Source organism: Symphalangus syndactylus, chromosome 22 (assembly GCF_028878055.3).
Source record: "Symphalangus syndactylus isolate Jambi chromosome 22, NHGRI_mSymSyn1-v2.1_pri, whole genome shotgun sequence".
Lineage (NCBI taxonomy): Eukaryota > Metazoa > Chordata > Mammalia > Primates > Hylobatidae > Symphalangus > Symphalangus syndactylus.
In genome coordinates this window covers 8501742-8520968 of record NC_072444.2, presented here as the reverse complement: position 1 = coordinate 8520968, position 19227 = coordinate 8501742, and the positions used below count along the sequence as shown (strand labels likewise).

Here is a 19227-nt window from a genome sequence, read left to right as displayed (position 1 = left end):
TTTCAGTAGAGACAGGGTTTTACCATATTGGTCAGGCTGGTCTCGAACTGCTGACCTCAGGTGATCCACCCACCTCAGCCTCCCAAAGCGTTGGGATTACAAGCGTGAACCACCGCGCCCAGCCTTTAAATGGTTTTGACAAAGTAAGGTTTGTGTGTTTTTTACTTCTCCAGGTCTCCTATGGGAAACAGATGCTAGAAAGTGAAGGGACTCACCCAGGGAGGTGGAGCTGGGGCCAGAACTCAGAATCCCTGACTCCTGGTGGGTCCTGATGCCTGGAGTCCTCCTCAGTGCCCCCCTGGCCCTGGCCCTCCCCTGAGGTCTCCTCAGCTCTTGCCTCTTCCTCCTCTCTTTCCAGGCTCCTACTTGATGGTCAACACTTCCCAGCATGCCCCAGGCCAGCGAGCCCATGTCATCTTCCAGAGCCTGAGCGAGAATGACACCCACTGTGTGCAGTTTAGCTACTTTCTGTACAGCCGAGACGGGCACAGCCCTGGCACCCTGGGCGTCTACGTGCGCGTTAATGGGGGCCCCCTGGGCAGTGCTGTCTGGAATATGACTGGATCCCATGGCCGTCAGTGGCACCAGGCTGAGCTGGCTGTCAGCACTTTCTGGCCCAATGAATATCAGGTGGGCTGGGGTCAGTCAGCGGTCAGCCTGTGCCTGGAGGTGGGGCAGATGGATGTCAGATTGAGGTTGGAGTAGATGAGTGGCTGAAGTTAGAATGTGTCTGCATTCAGCATCAGAGGCAACCTGTGGTCAAGGCCAGGGGTCAGTCTGGGGCCAGTCTGGGTTCAGCATCTGAGGGCATTGTTCCTAGGAATAGCCTCTGGCCCAGGTCAAGGGTGAGCTGGAAAAGTGCTGAGCTGGAAACTCTGTCTGGCTGCGTGAGGGTAACTGTCCAGGATTTGGATGGAAACTCTGGCCTCCACCTTGTTCACTATGGGTGCTGGGACCCCACCCCCACCTAGCTGGCTTGGGAGGGAGGGTCAGTGTGAGTGGGGCTGACCTCTGCTAGTTGAGGCAGAGGAGGCTGAGGCCGAGCTGAAAGTGGGCACCTCCCCAGGCAAGGCTGGAGGAATATCAGTATGACAGGGGCCCTCCCGCCTTCCCCAGGTGCTGTTTGAGGCCCTCATCTCCCCAGACCGCAGGGGCTACATGGGCCTGGATGACATCCTGCTTCTCAGCTACCCCTGCGGTGAGTCCCAGCCCACTGGGGGCGCAGGGGTAAAGGGTGCGGGCGGCCGCGGCTCCTGCCTGCAGGGGACGCAGGCCTAGCTCACGACGCGGCTCTAACCCCGCAGCAAAGTCCCCACACTTCTCCCGCCTGGGCGACGTGGAGGTCAACGCGGGCCAGAACGCGTCGTTCCAGTGCATGGCCGCGGGCAGAGCGGCCGAGGCCGAACGCTTCCTCCTGCAGGTGAGCGGGAGCCGTGACCTTGGCTGGGGGCGGGGTGGGGGGGGTTGGTGGCTGCTTCTGGCCCTGACTCCTCGCAGGTTGCTGAGTCCCTGCTTCGTACTCCGGCACCGCGCACAGCGTCCCGGCCCTCCCCTAGCTCTGCTCTGCGCTCTCTTGCCTCCCCCATTCCCCTAGGTCAGAGCGCGGCTCCAGGAACCTGTGTCCGCGCTGTGTAGTAGGGACGGCTAAATGGGGCCCGGGTCAGAGCGAGATCGGGACCCCTCGCTCCGAGGCGCCCCTGACCCTCTCACTCTCTTCCCTGCAGCGGCAGAGCGGGGCGCTGGTGCCGGCGGCGGGCGTGCGGCACATCAGCCACCGGCGCTTCCTGGCCACTTTCCCGTTGGCTGCCGTGAGCCGCGCTGAGCAGGACCTGTACCGCTGTGTGTCCCAGGCCCCGCGCGGCGCGGGCGTCTCCAACTTCGCGGAGCTCATCGTCAAGGGTCAGCTGGTGACGCGTGGGAGCGCCGGGACCCCACCCTCGAGGGGCGGGGCCGGCGGCGGGGGGGGGGCGGGTCTGTCCGGGGGCGTGGCCGAAGGCGGGTGGGGCCGGCGGCGGGGGGCGGGTCTGTCCGGGGGCGTGGCCGTAGGGGGGTGGGGCCGGCGGCGGGTGGGGCGGGTCTGTCGGGGGCGTGGCCGTAGGGGGGTGGGGCCGGCAGGGTGCCGCGGGGGCGCGATCTGAAGGTGGGCCTGTGGAGATGGCAGAGGCCCAGCCGGGATGAGAGCTGATCTAGGGGTCGGGGCTGGCGTCGAGGGGGACGGACAGGGTCAGGGTGAGAGCCTAGAGAGGGGCGGGGTTCTGGCTGTGTGACCCCTGTGTTGATCCTAGCTGGCCTGCGGTCCGCTCCAGGAGGTGAGGATTTGGGGGATTAGGAGGGGCCTGAGAGAGGGGTCGTGGGCTGATGGGCGAGGGCGGGGTCAGCCTTTGGAGCCAGGTGCCCCTTAGGGCCTGGGAGTTAGTGGGGGTAGGAGAGAGGGTCTGGTTGAGGGCTTGGTAGAAGCGTGAGAGACCCTGGGAGGACGGAGAGGGATTTGGGTGTGGTGGAACTCAGAGTTGGGTGCTGGGGTCTCACAGCAGCATCGGTCCGCCTCGCCTCTCCCCCATCTCCTCGCAGAGCCCCCCACTCCCATCGCGCCCCCACAGCTGCTGCGTGCTGGCCCCACCTACCTCATCATCCAGCTCAACACCAACTCCATCATTGGCGATGGGCCGATCGTGCGCAAGGAGATTGAGTACCGCATGGCGCGCGGGCCCTGGGCCGAGGTGCACGCCGTCAGCCTGCAGACCTACAAGCTGTGGCACCTCGACCCCGACACGGAGTATGAGATCAGCGTGCTGCTCACGCGTCCCGGAGACGGCGGCACTGGCCGCCCCGGGCCACCCCTTATCAGCCGCACCAAATGCGCAGGTGGGTGCAGCCACTACCCCTGGCTTCAGGCCCAGGGCTATGGAGGGGCGCATTCGAGAGGTAGCGTGGCCTGGATCTGTGCTCGTAAACCTTTCTAAAACATTGCGATTTTTTCTCAAGCCTTGTTATGGTAAAGATAATGATAGCTAATACTTTACTTCGTGTCAGGCACTTAAACATATCTGTGTGTAGACACACACACAAACCCATATTTACAGATTTAAAACTTACAACAACACCACGATATAGGTGCTCTTGTCGTACCCATTTTACACATGTGACTGAGGTACAGAGGTGTTAAGTGACTGGCCCCAGAGCACACAGCTAGTAAGTGGCAGAGATGGGATTGGAACTCTGGCTGGCTCCAGAATCTGTGTTCTTAATTCTACATCTAGATAAAATAAGCAACTAAACACCATCAAATACAAGTATATTATACATTCCAGCTGGTTTCTCTTGTCTGGGCATTGAGCCTGAGGTCTGCTCTTGTTAAAAAGGGCAAAGCAGCTGTTGGAGGATGGTACACCTGTGCCAGATGAGGGTCTTTTTTGTTTAATCAGAAGAGAAATTGAGAACACAACAGGTTTTTCTTTTTGTGACTTTAGTATTGTTGTTGTTATTATTTTTCCTTTTGAGGCAGAGTTTTGCTCCATCACCCAGGCTGGAGCACAGTGGTGTGATCTTGGTTCACTGCAACCTCCACCTCCTGGGTTCAAGCGATTCTCCTGCCTCAGCCTCCTGAGTAGCTGGGATTACAGGCATGTGCCACCATGCCCGGCTAATTTTTGTATTTTTACTGGAGACAGAGTTTCACCAGTTTGGCCAGGCTGGTCTCAAACTCCTGACCTCAGGTGATCCACCCGCCTCGGCCTTCCAAAGTGCTAAGATTCTAGGCGTGAGCCACCATGCCTGGCTTAGTGTGTTTTTTTAGTGGACTTACTAAGATAAATGTAGACTCACATGCAGTTGTAAAAAAAAAGATACAGAAAGATTCTCTGTGCACGTCACCCTATTTTCTGCGTGGTAACATATTGCAAAACTATAGTATAATATCACAATCAAGATATTCACATTGGTACAAACCACAGATCTTATTCAGAGTTTTCTGGTTTTGCTTGTACTTGTTTGTGTGTGTATATATGTGTATGTAGTTCTGCACAATTTATCACATGTGTAGGTTTGTGTATTCACCACTACAGTCAAAATACTGAATAGTTCAACCCCCTTAAGGACTCTTATAACCACATTCACCTCCCTTTCTTCCTCTACTCCCCAACTTTTGGTAGTCACTAATCTGTCCTTCATTTCTAAAATTTTGTTTCAACAATATATGAATGAAATCAGAGTATATAACCTCTAGAATTGGCTTTTTTTGGATAACAGCTTTATTGCAATATCCACATTTCATACAATTCAATCCTTAAAATGTGCATACAGTTCAGTGGTTTTTAGTATACAGTAGTCCCTGTGTATCTGAGGTTTCTCCTTCTATGGTTTTAGTTACCTGTGGTCAACTCGAGGCTTGAAAAGGTGAGTGCAGTGCAGTAAGATATTTTGAGAGAGAGACAGACCACATTTGTATAACTTTTATTATAGTGTGCTGTTGTAATTGTTCTACTTTATTATTAGTGATTGTCGTGAGCCTCTTACTGTGCCTAATGTAGAAATTAAACTTTATCATAGGCGTGTATGTATAGGAAAAACATAGTTTATCTAGGGCTCGGAACTCTCTGCGGTTTAAGGCATCCACTAGGGGTCTTGGAATGTGTCCCCTGCGGATATGGGGGGACTACTGTATTGACAGAGTTACACCACCATTAACACAATCAGTTTTGGAACATTTTCATCACCTCAGAAGGAAATTTTGTAGTCTTTAGCAGTCATCCCCATTTCACTCAAACACCTCTAGTGCTAGGCAACCACTAATTTCCTTTCTGTCCCTATGGATTTGCCTCTCTGTGAACATTTCACATAAATGGAATCATACAATATATAATCTTTTGTGACTGGCTTCTTCCATTTATTTTATTGTTTATTTATTTATTATTAAGACGGAGTCTCACTCTGTCACCCAGGCTGGAGTGCAGTGGCACCATCTCGACTCACTGCAACCTCCACCTCCCAGGTTCAAGCGATTCTTGTGCCTCAGCCTCCCGAGTAGCTGGGACAACAGGCATGCACCACCACACCTGGCTAATTTTTGTATTTTTAGTAGAGGCTGGGTTTCACCATGTTAGCGAGGCTGGTCTTGAACTCCTGGCCTCAAGTGATCTGCCCTCCTCGGCCTCCCAAAGTGCTGGGATTACAGGCGTGAGCCACTGCACCTGACCCTTCTTCCATTTAACATGATATTTTCAAGGTTTATCCTCATTGTAGCATGTATCAATACTCCATTCTTTTTTATTGCTTAATAATATTCCATTATAGAAATATATCACATTTTATTTGTCATTCATCAGTTGATGGAAATTGGAGTTGTTTACACTTTTTGGCTATTATGAACAGTACTGCTATATTTGTGTACAGGTTTTTATATTGATATATGTTTTCATTTTTCTTATGTACCATATATATCATAAGATATCTCTGTGTTTATTCATTGAGGAACTGCTGGACTGTTCCAAAGCAGCTGTACCACTTTAAATTCCCACTACTTGTCTATGAGGGTTCTAGTGTCTCTGCTTCCTTGTCACCACTTGTTATCTGTCTTCTTATAAGTACTCTAGTGTATATGAAATGGTATCTCATTGTGATTTTGATTTGCATTACCCTGATGGCTAATGATATTGAGCATTTTTTCATGTGCTTATTGACCATTTCTATATCTTCTTCTTTGTAGAAATGTCTTCAGAGTGTTAAAAATGACCAATTTTTAAGTTGGGTTATTTGTCTTTTTATTATTGGGTTGTAAGATTATTTATATATTCTGAGTAGGCTGGGCATGGTGGTGGCTCATGCCTGTAATTCCAGCACTTTGGGAGGCCGAGGACGGCAGATCACTTGAGGCCAGGAGTTCAAGACCAGCCTCGCCAACATGGTGAAACCCAGCCTCTACTAAAAATACAAAAATTAGGCAGGTGTGGTGGTGCATGCCTGTTGTCCCAGCTACTCGGGAGGCTGAGGCACAAGAATCGCTTGAACCTGGGAGGTGGAGGTTGCATTGAGTCGAGATGGTGCCACTGCACTCCAGCCTGGGTGACAGAGTGAGACTGTGTCTCAAAAAAAAAAAAAAAAAGAGTTATTTATATATTCTGGACACCAGATGCTTATCAGGTGTTTATGTTTGCAAATACTTTCTCCCATTCTGTGGATTATATTTTCTTTTTCTTGATAGTTTTTTTTTGAAGCTCGAAAGTTTTCAATTTATCTATTTTTTTCTTTTGTTGTTTGTGCTTTTGATGTCATACCTAAGAAACTATTGCCTAATCCGCAGGCATGAAGATTTACTCCTGTGTTTTTTTCTAATAGTTTTATAGTTTCAGCTATTACATTCAGGTCTTTGATCCACTTTGAGTTAATTTTTCAAATGTGGTGTGAGGTAGGGATCTAACCTGATTCTTTTTTTTTTTTTTTTTTTTTTTTTTTTGAGACGGAGTTTCACTCTTGTCGCCCAGGCTGGAGTGCAATGGCGCAATCTCAGCTCACTGCAACTTCCACGTCTCAGGTTCAAGTGATTCTCCTGCCTCAGCCTCCTGAGTAGCTGGGATTACAGGCATGTGCCACCACGCCCAGCTAATTTTTGTATTTTTGGTAGAGACAGGGTTTCACCATGTTGGCCAGGCTGGTCTCAAACTCCTGATGTCAGGTGATCCACCTGGCTCAGCCTCCCAAAGTGCTAGGATTATAGGCATGCTTGGCCAACTTTGTTCTTTTGTATGTAGATCTTCATTACCATTTGTTGAAAAGTCTATTCTTATTGAATTATCTTGGCACTGGAATTAGTTTCTTTCATTCGCGTAGTTTCCTTCATCCAAGTTGTGTTTATCAGTAGTTTATTACTTTTTGTTGCTTTTTATTACTTTTTATTCCATGGTGTGGAAATGCCAGTTTGTTTAACCATTCACCTGTTGAATGACATCTGAGCTGGTTCCACTTTTTCATTATTACAAGTAAAGCTTCTGTGAGCATTCATACAGAGCTTTTTGCATGAACATAACTTTTCATTTTTCTGGGATAAATGCTCAAGAGTACAATCAATGAGTCATATGGTGATTGCATGTTTAGTTTTATCAGAAACTACCAGAGTGGCTATATTGTTTTATATTCTCACCAACAACGTATGAGCGATCCAGTTTTGTGCATCCTTGCCAGCGTTTAGTGTTGTCACTGTTTTTTATTTTGGACTTCCTGAGAGGTGTGTAGTGACTTCCCATCATGGTCTGAATTTGCATTTCTTCAGCGTCTGGTGATGTCGAACACCTTTTTTTTTTTTTTTTTTTGAGATGGAGTCTCGCTCTGTCACGCAGGCTGGAGTGCAGTGGCATGATCTCGGCTCACTGCAAGCTCCGCCTTCCGGATTCACGCCATTCTCCTGCCTCAGCCTCTCCGAGTAGCTGGGACTACAGGCGCCCACCACCACGGCCGGCTAATTTTTTTGTATTTTTAGTAGAGACGGGGTTTCACCATGTTAGCCAGGATGGTCTCGATCTCCTGACCTTGTGAACCGCCCGCCTCGGCCTCCCAAAGTGCTGGGATTACAGGCGTGAGCCACTGCGCCCGGCCACATCTTTTCTTTTCTTTTTTGAGATGGAATCTCACTCTGTCGCCCAGGCTGGAGTGCAGCAGCATGATCTCAGCTCACTGCAACCTCCAACTCTCAGGTACAAGCAATTCTTGTGCCTCAGCCTCCTGAGTAACTGGGATTACAGGCACACACCACCACACCTGGCTAATTTTTGTATTTTTAGGACAGATGGGGTTTCGGCATGTTGGCCAGGCTGGTCTTGAACTCCTGACCTCAAGTGTTCTGCCCTCCTCAGCCTCCCAAAATGCTGGGATTACAACCATGAGCCGCGGTGCCTGGACGAACATCTTTTCATGTGCTGTTTGCCATCTGTATATCCTCTTTGGTGCATTGTCTGTTCATGTCTTTGAACATTTTCTAATTGGATTATTATTATTATTATTTTTTGCTGTTAAGTGTTGAGTTTTTTGTACATTCTAGGTACCAGTCCTTAGTTAAATGTGGAGTTTGTAAATATTTCCTCCCAGTTTGTAGCTTGTCCTTTCACCCTCTTTATATGGACTTTCACAGAACTATTTTCAATTTTGATGAGGTTCAATTTATAAAATTTCCCTTTTATGAATTATGGTTTTGGTATCAAGTCTAAGAACTCCTTGCCTGTCCGTGTCTCCCAAAGATTTTCTCCTGGGTTTTTTTTATTTTTTATTTTTTGATACGGAGTTTCACTCTTGTTGCCCAGGCAGGAGTGCAATGGCACGATCTCACCTTACCACAATCTCCGCCTCCCGGGTTCAAGCGATTCTCCTTCCTCAGCCTCCTGAGTAGCTGGAATTACAGGCATATACCACCATGCCTGGCTAATTTTGTATTTTTAGTAGAGGCGGGGTTTCTCCTCGTTGGTCAGGCTGGTCTTGAACTCCTGACCTTAGGTGATCTGGCCTCCCAAAGTGCTGGGATTACAGGCATGAGCCACCGTGCCTGGCCTCCTGTTTTTTTTCTAAAAGTGTTATAGTTTTACATTTTACATTTAAGTTCATGATCTATTTTGGGTAAGGTGTGAGGTTTAGGTCAGTGTTATTTGTTGCTAATCAATATTCGTAAGTGTTTTAAAAAGCCGATCTGTGAATTATTTAAAATCCAGTTTAAAGCCACACTTTGGGAGCGCCTCGGGTGGTAGGTCTAAAATCTGGTTTAATGTCACACTTTAGGAGACCCTTGAGTGGTGGGTCAGAGTGTTCCAGTGGGGAATTGCTTTCTAGCGAAGGGGTCTGGGTCAGGTTACTTAACCTTTCTGAGCTTCAGTCCCCCTGTTTTTCAAAATGGGAATAATAACATTTACCATGTAGGGTTAGTTTGAAGATTTATTCAACGAATGCATATTGAGTGCCTATGACGTGTGAGGTGCTATTGTGGTTGTTAGGGATATATGACTATAACCCGGACGGACAAAGGCCACCAACACGTGAGTTCTTGATGGACCTCATATTTTGGTAGGAGGAGACAGATAATAGATGAGTAAACTCGTGAAGTACACAGTTGACCTTTGAACATCATAGGTTTGAATTGGGCAGGTCCACTTACATAGATTTTTTTTTCACTCACACGTGCGTCAAAAATACGGCATTTGCGGGCTGGGCATGGTGGGTTATATCTTTTATCCCAGTGCTTTGGGAGGCTGAGATGGGAGGAATGCTTGAGGCAAGGAGTTTGAGACCAGCCTGGACAACATAGCAAAACCCTGTCTCTACAACACAACAGCAACAATAATTAGCTGAATGTGGTGGCGTGTGCCTGTAGTCACAGCTATTCAGGAGGCTGAGGCAGGAGGATAGCTGGAGCCCAGGAGATCAAGGCTGCAGTGAGCTAAGATTTCACACTGCACTCCAGCCTGGATGACAGAGCAAGATCTTATCTAGAGACAAATAAACCAACAATACAAAAAACTCCAGTGTTTCTAGGGCCTGCATATATGAAGGGCCAACTATGGGACTTGAATATGTGTGAATTCGGTTATATGTAGGGGTCCTAGGACCAATCCCTGGCATATACCGAGGGAGGACGTTATGGCCTGTCAGATGGTGGTAAGTGCCATGAAGAACAAAAGCAGGGAGTGGGGCCTGGAGGGCTGTTATTTTTAAAAGTCTCAAGGGAAGGTGACATTTGAGCAGAGATCTGAAGGAGGTGAGGGACTGAGCCGTGCAGAGAGCTGGGGGCTTGCTGGGGGAAGCAAGCACCAGCCCGACTGAGCAGCCAGCACAAAGGCCTGGAGGCTGGAGAATGCTTGGCACGTGCGAGGGGCATGCAGGAGACCAGTGTCACTGTGTTAGTGAGTGAGTGGGAGATGGCAGGAGAAGAGGCTGAAGTTGAGCTGCAGATGTGGGACTTAGAGCCGTTGTACACAGAGAGAGCTGGGGAGCCATTGAAGAGTTTAGAGAGCAGGGGTGAGCATCGTCTACTTTTGTTTAAAAGGATCACTCTGGCCCTTTTGTGGAGAACGTTCTCCAGGAGGGCAAAGGTGCCACAGAGACCAGGGACGAGGCTGCTGCAATGATCTGCTTAAGAGGTGGTGATGGCTGGGAGCCGAGTGGAAGTGGTGGTGGTGGGGAGAAGTGGTCAGATTCTGGGTTTATTTTGAAGGCAGAGCTAACTGCATTTGCTGATGGATTGAATATGGGATGAGAGAAAGGGAAATAGAAGTCAAGGATGGCTCCAAGGTGTTTTGCTAGAGCAGCAGGAACGATGGAGCTGTCGTTTCCTGCGAAGGAGCAGACTGTGGTGGGAGCTGATTTGATGCGGGTGTCATAGATCAGGAGTTCTGTGTTGGGAATGTTGACTTTGAGATCCCTGTTAGACATTCAAGTCGAGGTACTCATCAGCAGATGGATACATGAGTGTGGAGTTCAGGGAAGAGGCTTGGGCTGCAGATACAAATTTGAAAGTCATCAGTGTGGAGATGGAATAGATGGCATCTAAAGCCCCGAGGTTGGATGAGATCTTTTACGCTAATGGTTCTCAACTAGGGGCAATTTTGTCTCCTAGGAGACATTTGGCAGTGACTGAGGATATAACGGTTGTCACAACTGGGTGGCGGCAATGGGGTGTTACTGGCATCTAAAGGGATAGAGGCCAGGGAAGCTGCTGAACATCCTATAATGCGCAGACAGCCACATAAGAAAGAATTATCTAGTCTAAAATGTTCGTAGTGCTGAGGTTGAGAATCCCCGATTTAGTCCTTAGATTTTTAGGGAATAAACATAGGTGGAAGAAAGAGGGGTGGTAAAGCCTGAACCTTGGAGCCTCCAGTGTTTTGGGTTAAATGCAGACAATTGCAGGGAAATGCATTAAATGCATGTGAAGTATAGTGCTTAACACACAGTAAGCACCCAGTAAATTATGGTGTTTTTAATCTTTCAAAGGCAGTTCTGGTTTGCCACTTAGGATAAAAGGAATCATAGCACAGGGTTCCATAGAGGATCTCTGTTGCACTCCCCTTAGTGTACAGATTGGGAAGCTGAAACCCAGAGAGGGGAAGAGACTTGGCTGTGATCAGACAGTGGGTCAAGAACCCAGGTTTCATGATGACGGCTGTTGATTATTCCTATTTTACAGATGAATAAACTCAGATTTAGAGATTTAGCCACTTGTACAAATCTACACAGTGAGTCCACGGCAGAGCTAGAATCAAAGTTTGAATCTCTTGATTTCTCATCCAGTGTTTTGTTTTAGTTTTTTGTTTTATTTTGTTTTTGGAGACAGGGTCTCACCCTGTCACCTGGGCTGGAGTGCACTGGCACGATCACAGCTCACTACATGCAGCCTTGAACTCCTGGGCTCAAGTGATCCTCTTGCTTCAGCCTCCTCAGCAGCTGGGGCTACAGGCTTGCACCACCATGCCCAGCTGATTTATATACATACATACATATACATATACATATACATATACATATACATATACATATATATGTATTTTTTTTTGTAGAGACAGGGTCTCACTGTGTTGCCCAGGCTGATCTTAAACTCCTGGCTTCAAGGGATCCTCCTGTTTCAGCCTCCCAAAGTGCGGGGATTACAGACAGGAGCCAGTGCATCCAGCGTAATCCAGTGTTTTTAACAGCAGCAGCAGCAGCTGCTGCCCCCATCATGGGCTGAATGCCCAGTTTGTGCTGGGCACTGCGAAACACTTTTCATAGGCTGGCCAGGACGGAAGCTGGGGCAGGGGCCTGGCAGTCAGGGTGCAAACATCTCCCCCTGGCCTTCTGAATTACACGCTTCTCTTTGTTGACATCGTGGCCCCTCCCTGCTTAGGCGCGTTGGCCGGCAGTTGTTTTGCTGTTGGCCAGCTGTGTTGTCATCTCCTCCATCCCCATGAAACTCCCCTCGCACTATATTATTTACTGTAAAAACAATAATATAGCATCAGGCGAAGGCGTTTTTAAAAATAAGCACTCCGAAGCTCATCATCCTAGCCCAACAGCTGTTTTAATTTTTCTGACTTCTTCACATCTCTGCCCATATGCCTGCAGTAGACAGTTTTACACCCTTGCATTGGGATGTAGAAAGCATTCCGTATGCTGCCTCATTTGCTTTGTGTTGTTACGTGTGTGATGTTGTTTATAATTATGTTTATTGACTCTAGAAGTCCATTGAATGTCCCCATTTGGCTGGACTGTTTGCCTCCAGACTTGTGTAATGATAAATAATACTATATTGGGAAACCTAGCACTTATAGTTCTTCCCTTCTCCCTCCACCCCAAGTTATTTCTTTAGGATAAAGAGTCAGGAGTGGTTGAAGAAAGGGCTTTTAAATATATTGCTTTAAAAAATGGTTGTCCTAATTTATACTGCTACTGGCATCTCATGTTAATGCACATGTTTATTAATTACTGTAGACTGGTAATGACTGTAGGCTGGGCAATTTGACTCATATTATCTCATGTAACTCTCACACTTGCTCTTTAAAGTAGGCGTCATAATCTCCATTTGTTTGTTTTTGTTTATTTTTTTGACAGAGTCTCACTCTGTCACCCAGGCTGGAGTGCAGTGGCATGATCTTGGCTCACTGCTTCCTCTACCTCCCGGGCTCAAGCTATCCACCCACCTCAGCCTCCTGAGTTGCTGGGACTACAGGCGTGCATCACCATGCCTGGCTAATTTTTATATCTTTGTAGAGATAAGGTCTCACTACTATGTTGCCCATGCTGGTCTCAAACTCCTGAGCTTAAGCGATCCTGCCTTGGCTTCCCAAAATGCTGAGATTACAGGTGTGAGCTACTGCACCCAGCCATAATCTCCATTTTTTAGTGGAGGAAGCTGACATCAACATTCAAAGGGTGTTAAGTAACTTGCCTGAAGCCAAAGAACTATGGCCAGGTGCAGTGGCTCATGCCTGTAATCCCAGAATTTAGGGAGGCTGAGGCAGGTGGATCACTTGAGCTCAGGAGTTTGAGACCAGCCTGGGGCAACATGGTGAAACCCTGTCTCTACAAAAAATACAAAAAAAATTAACCAGGGGCATGGTGGCACGTGCCTGTGGTCCCAGCTACTCAGGAAGGTGAGGTGGGAGGATTGAGACTGCAGTGAGCCAATGATAACACCACTGCACTCCAGCCTGGGTGACAGTGAGACTCTGTCTCAAAAAAACAAACACAAACAAAGAAAAAAAGAACTAATGAGGGGTGGAGATAGGATGTGAACTTGGGCGTACTAGATCCCAGTCCAAAGCTCCTCCCATGAGAAAATTGAACATTTCGGGGTTATTGCATCTTGTTTAGCCTTACTAAAGTTAACACATGGTGGCCTAATTCAACAGCGTTAAATGTTATCCTCATTATTTTAATGTGCATTTTGACCTCTGATCTTGGAGTGACCTGTAGCCCTGTGTAATTTAGAGGGATGAGGCTTTGAGGTCCCCAAGTTCTGTTTTGTTAGTGTGTGTTGACAGTTGAAGAGAGTGTGTCTGGGTGCCAGATGGTTTTTAGAAACATGGAGAAACTCATGGATTCACACCCCTCAATCAACATATCAGTCTGTAGTCAACAAACTATTTGAGCTCCTTGGATCTGTCCAGGTATGATCAGGGTAGGCAGGAAGAAAAAAGAGAAGTGGACCTTCTTTTCAGAGAGCTCTCAGTCTACCTGGGTGGATGGGAGGTGGCACAGTTGTCAAAGAATGAGGTGCCTAAGTCCGAAGTTGGGAGTTTCATCCTCCAAAGTTACTATCTTGGGTCCTGTAAGGTGATTTTAAGAAGCTTGAGTAGGTTGCCAGTATGTAAAAATCTGGAGATTTCACATAAAAATTGGAATTTCTGGCTCCTCTTGAAAAATGGGAGGATGTGGCAACTCTGAACCTGTAGTCCCGCATGGCAGCAGTCATCTAGAGGTGAGCAGTAGCTGCCCCTTTTGGATGGGATACTACTGTCCTGTTTGCCATGGTCTTCACCCAGCACACGTCCCCGTTTACATGGAACTTCTCCTGCCCTTCTGTAAATGCTGCAGGAGGACTAGGAAGCAGAGTGCTTCTGCCAAGCCCTAGAGGCTGGAAAGGAACGCAGGGCTGCATTCCAGGGGGTGGGGATGGTGTGAGCTGAGCTGCAGGGAACAGAGAGCCACTCTCAGTAGTGCAAATAAAGCAGTGGTACCTCGGCTCTTGTAGACCCTCAGGACAGTGCACACAGGGCAGCCAGGACCACAGCCAGAGAGTTGGAGAATAACGCAAGGACCTCTGGGAAAGATAGCAAGTGAGCACACCCCAGATCTGCCCCCTCTGGTGCAAACATAGAAGAATGATGGCTTAAAACAAAACTACATTAAAAAAATCAGAAAAATCTCTATGGGCCAGGAATGGGAGAGAAAACCTAAGTGTGGTGAATGGGCTTGCAGCCCACAGTACCCAGGATACAGGGAGCAGTGGCAGCCAGCCCGTCAGTGTCCATATGGGATGGGATTTGGGTAGGCCCTACTTGTGGGGAGAAGGGAGCCAGTCAGGAGGCAGGCATTGTTCCTAGTGAGTGCTGAAATCTCTCTTCGATGGCTCCGTATATAACTGGAGACATGCTGCTTGCCTGTGTTCCAGGGAAGAAAGGAAACCTTCTGGGTGGAAACAGAAACTTGTATTGTGCTGTACTTGGGGCCAGTGTTGAAAACTGTGTTACTGGTGCACTCCCAAGATAGGAGCAGCCTGGGCGAATGCTTTCCTTTGCATCTTCTTCGTAAGGGGAATTCTGAACAAATTAATCACACAAAAAATGCCACTAGGGGCTGGGTGCGGTGGCTCAAGCCTGTAATCCCAGTACTTTGGGAGGCAGAGGCAGGAGGATCAGTTGAGCCCAGGAGTTGGAGATGAGCCTGGGCAACACAGCAACACCCCGTCTCTACAAAAAATACAAAAATTAGCTGGGCTTGGTGGCATGCACCTGTAGTGCCAGCTACTTGGGGTACTGAGGCAGGAGGATCACTTGAGCTGGGGAGATCAAGGCTGCAGTGAGCCGTGATCCTGCCACTGCACTCCAGCTTGGAGGACAGAGCAAGACCTTGTCTCAAAAAAAAAAAAAAAAAAAAAAAAAATGCTCCTAGGGGTTGTACTTAATCTTCTTAAGAGGTTGTATAGCGGTGCTTTCTCACCTGTTCATTAAGGGATGCTGAGGTCCCTCTAGGTGGGGACACTTTGCAGGTGCTCACAGAACTTGAGGGTAATGAAACTACACTTCATGGAATCTGAGTGCAAGAGAGAAAAGGATCATTTGATGCAATCTTGGTGTCTTCCCTCGTTTTACTGATCCAGAAATTGAGGCCCAGAGATTTTCCCAAGATCACACAGCTGGTCAACGCAGATGCAGGACTAAGGGCTGAGTCCTGAGCTCCATCTTGCCTTTGCTTCAGAAGCCTTGACTTTTCTTTTCTTTTCTTTTTTTTTTCCGAGACAGCGTCTCACTGTGTCGCCCAGGCTGGAGTGCAGTGTTGCGATCATGGGTCACTGCAGCCTCAACCTCCCAGGTTTAAGCAGTACTCCTGCTTCAGCCCCCTGAGTAGCTGGAACCACAGGCATGTGCCACCACGCCCGGCTTATTTTTGTGTTTTTAGTAGAGATGGGGCTTCTCCATGTTGGCCAGGCTGGTCTCAAACTCCTGACCTCAGGTGATCCACCTGCCTTGGCTTTCCAAAGTGCTGGGATTACAGGTGTGAGCCACCGCGCATGGCCAACTTTTTATTTTTTTAGAGATGGTGTCTTGTTGTGTTGCCCAGGCTGGTCTCAAACTCCTGGGCTCCAGCGATCCTCCTGCCTTGGCCTCCCAAAGTGTTGGGATTACAGGCATGAGCCACTGTGCCCAGCCCAGTTTCTTTATTTATAAGATGGGGATAACATTCTGGTCCATAGAGTCATCAAGAAACCGTAAAACCTAACATGCACCTCCCTTCTGCTGGGGTAGCTATCTCTCTCCTGAGGCATCAGTGAATTCCTGTTGGGGAGGTGGGGAGTGGTGGTTAAGAGCATGGATTTCGGAGCCAGCCTGACCAGGTTGGGATCCCAGCTTCACCACTTACCATCTCTGTGACTGTGGGCAAGTTACTGAATTTCTCTGTGCCATTGTTTTAATATCTGTATGATAGGGCTAATAATAGCACTTGTCTCACTAGATTACAAGGATTAAATGAGATAATGCATTTTTTTTTTGAGACGGAGTCTCGCTCTGTTGCCCAGGCTAGAGTGCAATGGTGCAATCTCAGCTCACCGCAACCTCTGCCTCCCAGGTTCAAGCGACTCCTCTGCCTCAGCCTCAAGCAGCTGGGACCACAGGCACGCGCCACCACGCCCGGCTAATTTTTTTGTTTTTTTTTTTTTTTTTAGTAGAGATGGGGTTTCACCATATTGTCCAGGCTGGGCTTGAACTCCTGACCTTGTGATCCGCCTGCCTCAGCCTCCCAAAGTGCTGGGATTACAGGCATGAGCCACTGCGCCCGGTCGAGATAAAGCATTTTAAAGACTCGAGAACAATGCCTGGCCTATCCAAAACCCCCAATACATGTTAACTGCCTTTTATTATTATTATCATTATATAATAGATTGTGTTTCCCTTTTTGCTTTGACAGCCAGGGAACCCACCACTGAATTTGAACCTTCTCTTTAGACCTCCACGAAGGACCTAATGTCATGTATTTCTGTTTCTGTTTCCCTGTCACTCTCTGGCTTTATTTCACTATTCGGCTCTCATTTCCCTCATTACCCTGATTTCTGTATGTTATTATATTATATGTATTACTATACGTTGTTTCAGAACAAGTTTGGAATTAATACCTTAAGAAAAATATATCAACAGTTTGATTCAGACTGACCTGTTGTAGTCCAGGGTGGTCTTGAATTAGGAGGTGAACTGTGCTATTAAAAATGAATTATTGGCCGGGTGCAGTGGCTCAACGCCTGTAACCCAAGCACTTTGGGAGGCTGAGGTGGGCGGATCACTTGAGGTCAGGAGTTCAAGACCAGCCTGGCCAACATGGTGAAACGCTGTCTCTACCAAAAATACAAAAATTAGCCGGGCGTGGTGGTGTACGCCTGTAATCCCAGCTACTTGGGAGTCTGAGGCGGAAGGATTGCTTGAACCTGGGAGGCAGAGGTTGTAGTGAGCCTAGATTGTGCCATTGCATTCCATCCTGGGTGACAGAGTGAGCCTCTGTCAAAAAAAAAAAAAAGCTAATATTTTTTGGGGGCTTGTTGTATATTAGCCATTGTCATGCATCCTTTGTGTGTATTTCCTTAAACCTTACAATGATCCTATGAGGCAGGACCTATTATCTTTTCATTTTGTAGTTGAGGAATCTAAGGATCAGAGGGGTGAAGTGATTCAGTCAGCAGTTGCCAGCTGCAAGTGGCAGAGCCAGGATTCAAATGTAGTCCGCCTGACTCCAAAGCACATACTTTTACTCCCCGTTTGATGTTCTAGGGGTCCCCTGAGCTCTTGAGGGCAATGGAGGGATGATTTCAGGCAGCTGACTGATGCTTTCTCTCCCTGTTCTTCTTCCTCTTCTCTTCCCATTTCTTCTAACTTCTTCTCTCTGCTTCCTGCGTTCTCCAGAGCCCATGAGGGCCCCCAAAGGCCTGGCTTTTGCTGAGATCCAGGCCCGCCAGCTGACCCTGCAATGGGAACCACTGGGCTACAACGTGACGCGTTGCCACACATATACTGTGTCGCTGTGCTATCACTACACCCTGGGCAGCAGCCACAACCAGAGCATCCGAGAGTGTGTGAAGACAGAGCAAGGTGTCAGCCGCTACACCATCAAGAACCTGCTGCCCTATCGGAATGTCCACGTGAGGCTTGTCCTCACTAACCCTGAGGGGCGCAAAGAGGGCAAGGAGGTCACCTTTCAGACAGATGAGGATGGTAAGAGTCTCAGTTCCAATTCCCAGGGCCCTGTGTACCTCCCACAGATATGCCATGTCTGAGACTGAAATTTACTGAGGGTATTTTTTTTTTGCTTAGGATTAAACCAACTGTATAACACCAAAGTAGTGATAGCTCCTATTTTTTCTCTGGAAGACTTTGGGGTAGATTGGTCTAATTTATTTCCTTAGGTGTTTGAAAGAATTCAGCAGTGAAGCCATTTGGGCATAGAGTTTTCTTTGTGGCAAGGTTTTTAGTAAATTTTAGGTTTTAAAATAGATATTGGGGTATTCAGATTTTTTTTATTCTTGTATCAGTTTAGATGGACTGTATTTTCTAAGGAATTTGTTCATTACGCCTAAATTGTCAAATTTCTTGAGATAAAGTTGTTTATAATTTTTTTTATTTCTTTAGAGACAGAGTCTTGCTCTGTTGCCCAGGCTGGAGTACAGTGGCACCACCTCAGTTTGCTGCAGCCTCCTCCTCCCAGGCTCAAGCGATCCTCCCACCTCAGCCTCCTGAGCTAGGACTACAGGCATGCACCACCACGCCGAGCTAGTTTATTTATTTTTGAGGCAGGGACTCACACTTTTGTCCAGGTGGGAGTGCAGTGTCACGATCACGGCTCACTGCAGCCTCGACCTCCCAGGCTCAAATGATCCCTCTACCTCAGCCTCCCAAGTAGCTGGGACTATAGACATGCACTACCACGCCTGGCTAATTTTTTTGTATTTTTTGTAGAGACGGGGTTTTGCCATGTTGCCCAGGCTGGTCTCGAACTCCTGGGCTCAAGTGATCCACCCACCTTGGCCTCCAAAAGTGCTGGGATTACAGGCATGAGCCACTTCATTTGCCAATATTCTTTTATTATATTTATTTAATGTCCGTAGGCTCTATAGTGATATCACCTTTTTCATTTCTGATATTGGTAATTTCTGTTTTCTTTTTTCTTGTTCACCCTTGTGAGGACTGTACAAATTAATCTTTCCAAAGAATCAACTGTTGGCTTACTTGATTTTCTTTATTTTCTTTTTTCTTTTTTTTTTTTTTTTTTTTTTTTGAGACGGAGTCTCGCTCTGTCGCCCAGGCTGGAGTGCAGTGGCGCGATCTCGGCTCACTGCAAGCTCCGCCTCCCAGGTTCACGCCATTCTCCTGCCTCAGCCTCCCAAGTAGCTGGGACTACAGGCGCCCGCCACCACGCCCGGCTAATTTTTCTGTATTTTTAGTAGAGACGGGGTTTCACCGTGTTAGCCAGGATGGTCTGGATCTCCTGACCACGTGATCCGCCCGCCTCGGCCTC

The 19227-nt window shown here is 47.9% G+C and overlaps 1 protein-coding gene across 11 annotated transcripts in view; it reads left to right on the top strand.

Annotated features, from left to right (window-relative positions):
* The window catches only part of PTPRU (protein tyrosine phosphatase receptor type U), a 92988-nt gene that overhangs the window by 23101 nt on the left and 50660 nt on the right, over positions 1–19227 (top strand). For 9 of the 11 annotated variants that reach the window (XM_063631382.1, XM_055261269.2, XM_055261268.2 and 6 more), the window contains exons 3-8: positions 359–630; positions 1117–1198; positions 1305–1420; positions 1725–1899; positions 2572–2865; positions 17619–17927. In XM_063631382.1, the coding sequence (XP_063487452.1) occupies positions 359–630; positions 1117–1198; positions 1305–1420; positions 1725–1899; positions 2572–2865; positions 17619–17927 (1248 nt within the window). Of the gene's footprint in view, positions 1–173; positions 262–358; positions 631–1116; positions 1199–1304; positions 1421–1724; positions 1900–2571; positions 2866–17618; positions 17928–19227 lie in introns of all 11 variants that reach the window. The other 2 variants (XM_063631379.1, XM_063631380.1) reach the window with 2 other exon arrangements.